The sequence below is a fragment of the Centrocercus urophasianus genome, unplaced genomic scaffold, assembly GCF_019232065.1.
Source record: "Centrocercus urophasianus isolate 14NV4802_14NV808 unplaced genomic scaffold, USGS_Curo_1.0 seq_37, whole genome shotgun sequence".
In the NCBI taxonomy this organism is placed as follows: Eukaryota; Metazoa; Chordata; class Aves; order Galliformes; family Phasianidae; genus Centrocercus; species Centrocercus urophasianus.
In genome coordinates this window covers 5,690,377-5,697,488 of record NW_024884944.1, presented here as the reverse complement: position 1 = coordinate 5,697,488, position 7,112 = coordinate 5,690,377, and the positions used below count along the sequence as shown (strand labels likewise).

Sequence of the window (7,112 nt, the reverse complement as noted above, 5' to 3'; positions counted from 1 at the left end):
CTCCTATTGCAAAGCGGAAAAGATGCTCTTGTCTTTGGTGAGAATCGTATCGGTGACTCCATGCACGAGCCAGCAGCAGTGACTCATCACTGCCTGCACGCGGCTCTGCGAGTGTCTGTGTTTAATGCACTCAAGGTTAGATGGCCACAGGCAAGAATCAAGCGAGTGTGTCTCGATTTTTGCTTCCACTTCAAACACAGTGTGAGGGTAACTCTTAGACGTGCCTCTGGGATGGATGTCCCGGAGCCCAAAGGTCGCCCCGAGGAGGGGGAGAGCCTCAGCATGAAGGTCCCCATGATGTCCCTGCCAAGAGGCGTGTGGGCACGGCGCTCCACGGCACTGCGCTCCTCATGCCCAGCGCAAGAGCTCGAGACCTCTCCATGGCTGCCTGTTTGTGCGCGTGAATGGCATTGGTTTCTTTTTCTCATTCTTAAAATTGTGGTTAATGTTTTTACTTTTAACAGTGGAGGATCTTCATGAAAGCCTTGCGAAATTCAATATTGAAGGTGGTGTAAATAATTGGATTGACAGCACTGTTGACATATCCAAGCCACGTAAAGGCGCTGTACATTGCTGGGGGGATGTTGCAATCGCAGTGCATGTTCAAGATGTGAGTGATGAAGAATGGGAGCCAGCAGATGATGAAAACACCTGGGGGGAAAGGAAAGAGACAGATCTTGATTGCTGAAAACTGGAAAATTTCTGAGAAGGAGAACAGTAAACCTTCTGTTTGTTGCTATGTCTCTGACTATATCCTGAGTAACCAAGTGGTAAAGAAATTCTTTGCTGCTGTAAATAGGCTGCATCAAAACCTCTGGCCTTCAGAGGCACCGGTTTCTTACTGAACTATGCTGCCTCCTGTGCTATAAGCTGTATTAGAAAGCACGTGATCTTTCTTGCCCCTGTCTTTTGGCACTGCAAACACTGAACAGCTGGACAGCTTCCTGAGCCTTCTGTACAGCCTCGTGCCACATTCCTGGCTGGAGGGATGCAGCCTTCCTACTTGAAGCCTCCTGCCTGTTTACACAAACACATTTCTGCTGTACTGAGTGGAACTGTTCCTTTAGGGACCTGGGAAAACATTCTGTGTCGAGCGCTCAGTCTGGGTGCCTTAACCCTGACTAGCTGTTGCCTGTCTTGAGGAACACAGGGTGAAGCCAATGTGCGCTCTCACCAAGTACAATGGCTAGCATCTGGGTGGCTTTCTTCTCCTTCTGCTGTGAGAGTTTCCTCCTGTTCATAGCCTTGAGAAGAGTGCTCCTCGTCTTGCCATTAGGCATGGACTGGATCTCAAAGACCTTGGCTGTGTGTAGATTTTCTTTGGCATGTCCGTTCTTCTCTACTTTCCCAGGGCTGTCCAAGGTGCACCGGCTTGAGGCGATGGGCACAACCAACTGGTGGTTGCTTGGTGCTGCTGGCTTGGCAATGGTTCTCTCAGGGGGACTGGTACTGGACACCATCTCCATTTCCATCTCTATGTGACTTTCTGCCTCCTGGATGAGAAGCAAATGCCCACACCATAAGGCAGGTAAATATACAGGGAGGAGCAATGAATGTTTCTTACAGAGTGAAGCTGGATGACACTGAAGAACAACCAACACCTCTTCTCCCTCCCTGCTTTTTGGGAGAGACTTGGAGAAAGGTCTAAAAGTTGTTTACATGTGAGAATACATTTGAGTTTGACAGAACTGCAGGAAATGACTCTTGCTCCTTCATTGCACAAGGAGGTTAAGAGATGGGAGAGACACTGTCTCCCCTCCCCATATATTTGATTTCAGTTTTAACGGTGTAAATAAAAACAAAATCTACAAGAAAACCCAACACAGCCAAGGCAGTCCAAGACTCAAAGTAAATAATAGAGAGGAGAAGAAAATCAAAGAGACAAAAATTGTTAAAATGTCATGGCTTTTATAGCTGATCTTTAGGTGAGCTTAGTCTGGCTTTTTGAGCTCTGTGGTGTTAAACCCCCTGCTTCACTCTAAGGAACAGGAAGAATATTTAAATTTTGAGATTGAATGGTAACCTTTGTTCTTAGCTTATTTTTCTCCCACACTGCATAAATTCATTTTGAGCCCTGAGAAGGGAGAAAAGGGGAAAGCTGAATGCTCTGAAAAACTACCACTTCTCTTTAACACTCACCACTTTGCGCTTATTAACTTGGAAACTCCCATTGGACTTCACAATAACTGTGCAGAGCTTCACGTCTTCTGGATGAGTGCATTTGTCCTAAGGGGCAAGCACCGGCTCATAGGTTACACAAGCAGATAGTAATTAGGAAGGGTTGCTGGTGGGGGAGGCACGTGGAAACACAAGCACAGGGCATGAAGCAGATATTAATCAATGTGACTAGAGTGCTAGGATGGAGACTACTCTGGAGAGGCAGCAATGGAGCCAAGAGTCCCTCATGGTTTTAGTGAAGGAAGGAAGCCACAGACTTTACCTTCAGCGGCGCATGCGTGTCCGAGTCCAGGCCGTGGCTGCTGCGCTTGGTGGTGACGCGCTTCCTGCGCCTGCGGAGCACCATGTAGATCTGCACGTACACCAGCAGGGTGACGATGAAGGGGACGTAGAAGGAGACAACGGAGGAATACACGACGAAGGCAGGATTGGCGATGATGCACTCCTTCTCATCTGGAAGACAGAAGATTTCGGGCTCGCTGTCCCTGCTGTTGGACCTGCACCAACATCCCCCTCCTCTATCTGAGAGCATCCAGAGTGGAAGGAGCACTCTACCCCGCAGAGCCAGGTAGATGCCAAAAGCCAGCTGCAGGTGGCACAACTCACCTGCCTTGTTGAGGCCAAACAGGATTGGGCTGGAGATGGCAAATGAGAGCACCCAGACCACGGCGATCATGACGGTGACCCGGCGCTTGGAGCTGTAGCGGGTGTTGTACAGCATTGGCATCGCTACGGCCGTGTACCTGCAGTGGGAGGCACAGACCTGCATTACCCTGCAAGAGCTGCCCTGGGTTTGTCGCCGCAGAGCCCTCACCTGTCAATGCTGATGGCACAGAGGTTGAGGATGCTGGCGGTGCACATCATGACATCGAGTGTGACAAAGATATCACAGTGGATCCGACTGAACCTCCACTCCCCAACCACCTGCAGAGAGAATGCAGTCAGTGCAGGAGATCCCCTGCTAGGAGTGCTATGGAGGGGTCTGACAGGACAGGCAGAGACTGCATATCCCAAGCAACACTAGTTGTACTCACAGCTCTTCCTTAAAGCTCTTATGCTTTAAATTTAATTACACCTGGCAAAGATCAGTAACAGGGAAGAAGGATCCTTCCTTTTGTGTCTTTGTTTATCAAGCCGGGGAAGAAATTTAATGTGCATTAATTTTTGTGAACAAAATGAATTTAATTCAGAGTGAAAATCCTTTGACACGTTACTTGTTGTGATAAAGACAAAGACTGAGAGATAACGCTTCTAGCTACCAGTAGACGTTTTCTCCTGTATTATGCTGTTGAAACTGAACTTTGAAAATTAAGTTTAATAGCAATTATTAGGACTGCTGTATTTAGCATGTGATGGAAAATGTATATTTCCCTCTAATAAAAATAGAGTCCTACTGCATTTGAAAATAGAATGAATAAGATAACTATTCTTCAGTTATTTCTGCTCTGATATACATAACCATAGGGAGCATGAAAAAGAAAGAATGACTGCATTGAAGCTTGAGTGACAGATGAATACTCAGTGATTAAAAAATCTCTTAAGAGACAAAGTCACATCAGTAACTTCGACTAGAGTTCGCCCGAAGGCAAAGGTTCCCAGCCAGATATAAGGCTTTGCAAAGTCACGTTCCTGAACCCATGGGTTTGAGTGTATGGAAAACGCTGCTATCGCCATGGCTGGCCCAAAGAGAGCCAGGGCTCCTCGCAGCACGAGCACTGTTGTCAGACAGAAATACAATACATGAGTGTAACTCATCCCAGGGGCATTAGCTACAGTCACATCCAGCCTGTGGTCATGTTAATATGCTTCAGCAAACGCACAATGCTTTACATTTTTAAAGTGCCACACAAACAATAATTAACTGGAGTGATAATTAGTATTGTGGCTTCTCGACAGCCTGTGTCACATCAGCAGATTTGTTTTGCTTTGCATTAATACTTAACGAGCTGATTGATTATGGCTTCTTCCACTGCTTGCCTCTGTTTTATCATTTGCTCTCCTAATGAAATGCCTGAAAATGAATTGCAAATTCAGTGTAGTTCCAGTCTTATGCTTTCTCTGTCGGTCGCCAGCATCCCAGCTCTTGGCTGCTTGAGGAATGCAGCCATCCCAGCCAAGGACAGGGGGAAGCTTCTCTTTTCCACTCTTTTCTCCAGAGATGCTTTTCATTCTTTTGTGCTGTTTACTGTTGCAATAGTCCTGTGCTGCTGGGTAAATGGTATTTTGGGAGTATCTGGCTCTCTTAAAACAATGTGCCACTCAAGTATGGCTCTGTGCTGCAGAAGCATAGAGCTCTTTTGTACTGAAGCGACACGCTAACGGCAGTAATGTGACAAGTAGCTCACTTGTGAGTCTGCTTCTCTTATATATTGTGACATAAAAGCTCTGGATTTACAACCTACTTCTACAACTGCTTGCTCTTCTTACTACTCTAGTCCTTCAGGAATAGGTTTCTGATTACTGCTCGGTGCAGTTTTAGTGTGACACCCATGATGGTGTTTTGGGCTCATTCTTGTGCTTGGGAACAGTTTGTTGGTGCAGTCCTGAAAACAAACTTGAGATCTTTCATTCTTGATCCCTGGATCTATAGGCCAGATTTTCAAAGCAGTTGGGTAGTAATTCAGCCTTCTGAACAGTAGCATATTTTCAAGTAAACCTGTCATACGCTATCATGTCTGTCTATTGAATAACTCAACTATTAGGAAATTTAAAACATAGAATCATAGAATTATTAAGGTTGGAAAAGACCTCTAGTATCATCTGGTCCAACCTTCCACCAATACTGCCCACTGACCATGTCCCTCCATAGTACATCTACCCTTTCCTCAAACACTTCCAGTGATGGTGACTCCACCATTTCCCTGGGCAGCCTGCTCCAATGTCTGACCACTCTTTGTGAGAAGAAATTCTCCCTCATAACACTTCCGGAGAAGTTCAGAATGTCTGGAAATAGCTGATGTCCAAACTGCCAAACCTTTCCCCTTGGTACTCCTATACCAGAACCGTTCAGTGCTGAGAGGCAAAGCTGGGCCACCTACCTCCAGATAGACCACCCAGGGCATGACCAGAGTGGCCACCAGGAGATCCGCCACCGCCAGGCTGACGATCAGGTAATTGGTGGTGGTCTGCAGGGCTTTCTCCCTGGACACAGCCATGCAGACCAGCACGTTGCCAAACACAATGACGAAGATGAGGAGGGTGAGCAGCACGGCATAGTAGTTATACTGAGGCTTCTGGTCTGCGCTGGACTCGTTGAGCGGCTTGCTCCAATTCCTGTCCCCGGTGTTGTACCAGGAGAGGTTTAGGGGATCCATGAAGGTGAACTTGCCAGGTCCCAGCTCCACCCTGCACAGAGAAGGTGTTGGAAAAACAGTCAAATGTTGTCGTGTAAAATAGAACCAAAATGACCATGCGGACGCGGCCTTGCTTCTGAATTCCCATGTGCAGATAGCTGCTGAATGGGAGTGCTATGGACATCCAGAGCACAGCTTGAGCTGAAGGTCAGGTACCTGGGCAGGGATTTGGGAAGTTCATTTCCATTTTGGGTTAATTTCCCCAGATTTCTGCAGTCTGGGCTATCAGTTGCAGTTATTACATAAAGGGGACATGTCAGAGGTTGCGGCCAAAAAGTTTAAAAGCAGCTGAAGTTTTTGGCTGCTTGTTTGGGATTTCTGGTTTGAAACAGACCTTGTTTCACTTCTCAGCACTTCCTGAGATCACCCATTTCATATTTGCCAAGCTTCACCTCCATAAAAACCACTGTGATTTGAAAATCCAGCCACGTTCTCGACAGACCCTAAAAAAGGCCATTTAATTTTCTCACTAAAAGAAAAAGCAAATCAGATTTATAAAACCATGTAAGTGATCAAAATAGCAAAACATTTGCAAATATCAAATTCACTTGGGAACAATGGTTTCTTTATGTTTCACTGAGCTTTTGTGCGCTTTTTTCATTCAGAGAACAATTTGTATAATAAACCCTGGAAATTTGTTGCATATGGGTCCTTAATGGCTGATAATTCAAAAAGTGTCTGTCTGACAGTGCTATCAGCAGCACTTGATAGCTCTACAAATGTCTTCTTAAAAACTGTCAAAGTGTCAGAAATTAATTAAATGTTAGCTTATGTGACTCAGAGTGAAGGGGGAAAAATCAATGCTAAATGCAGCGACAATTTCTTCTTTTCTCCTGTTGCCCTTTGATAATGCAAAGCTATCTTCAGAAGGCAGAAACATGCATATAATGCAGGATAGGGAAAAAAAAATAAAGCAGGAACATAGAAAAGTATCTGGAAAGTATAAAAGGAGTTGAATGATTTGATACGTGCAGCTCCTTGGCTGTTCCAGCTCCCGAGCTCTGACTGTGGTTCATTTCCAACTCGATAACTGCACAAAATTACAAAGCCATGGCTCAGATTCATCCCAGGATCAAGAAAAAGAATGGGCATGAAAGGGTGTTTGGTCACCAGGAGATTTGGTAAAGGCTGGGCTCTGGTTTGGGAAACAGAACAGCTCGAGGTCAGCCCAGTTCCCTTCTCCCACTGCCCTTCCCACACCCGATCACGTTCCTGTCTGAGAGGCACAGCGATGTCCCACATTAGAGCTGCAGTGCTGTTGTGTTCAGCACACCTTGCACAGCTGTTTCCAAGAGCATTTTGTGCAAGGCACAGTCACATCGTATTGATGAACACCAAGGTTATTTTCCAGAGCAGAGTAATAAGCTGACCTTGTGCTTCTTGTAACTCAGTGTAATGGCTTTGGTCTGTTTCAGCTTTTAGTCTGGTGGAAAAAAGGGGGAAAGCATAAAACTGGCTTTTGGTTGCAAACCCAACTGCACCGCCATCCCTCTCCTGTATTTTCATTTTAGGAGAAAGTCAGGAAGGTCCGGTGTTAGTTCACAAGCAGGAAGGGAGGATCAGTGTCCCTGACCAACTGGG

General features: G+C 46.0%; 1 protein-coding gene across 4 annotated transcripts; it reads right to left on the bottom strand.

Annotated features, from left to right (window-relative positions):
- Positions 1-457: 457 nt before the first annotated feature.
- On the bottom strand, positions 458-5,492 carry DRD2 (dopamine receptor D2). Of its 4 annotated transcripts, none has more exons than XM_042832091.1 (7): positions 5,217-5,492; positions 2,993-3,102; positions 2,785-2,921; positions 2,441-2,631; positions 2,134-2,226; positions 1,175-1,490; positions 458-651 (listed from the first exon to the last, which is right to left on the bottom strand). In XM_042832091.1, the coding sequence occupies exons 1-7, from the start codon at positions 5,490-5,492 to the stop codon at positions 458-460; spliced, it is 1,317 nt and encodes a 438-aa protein (XP_042688025.1). The 4 variants fall into 4 exon arrangements, with proteins under 4 accessions (XP_042688025.1, XP_042688024.1, XP_042688026.1 ...); XM_042832090.1 differs by having other exon boundaries at positions 1,175-1,504; positions 2,139-2,226; XM_042832092.1 differs by having other exon boundaries at positions 1,175-1,493; positions 2,140-2,226.
- Between the last annotated feature and the right edge of the window lie 1,620 nt (positions 5,493-7,112).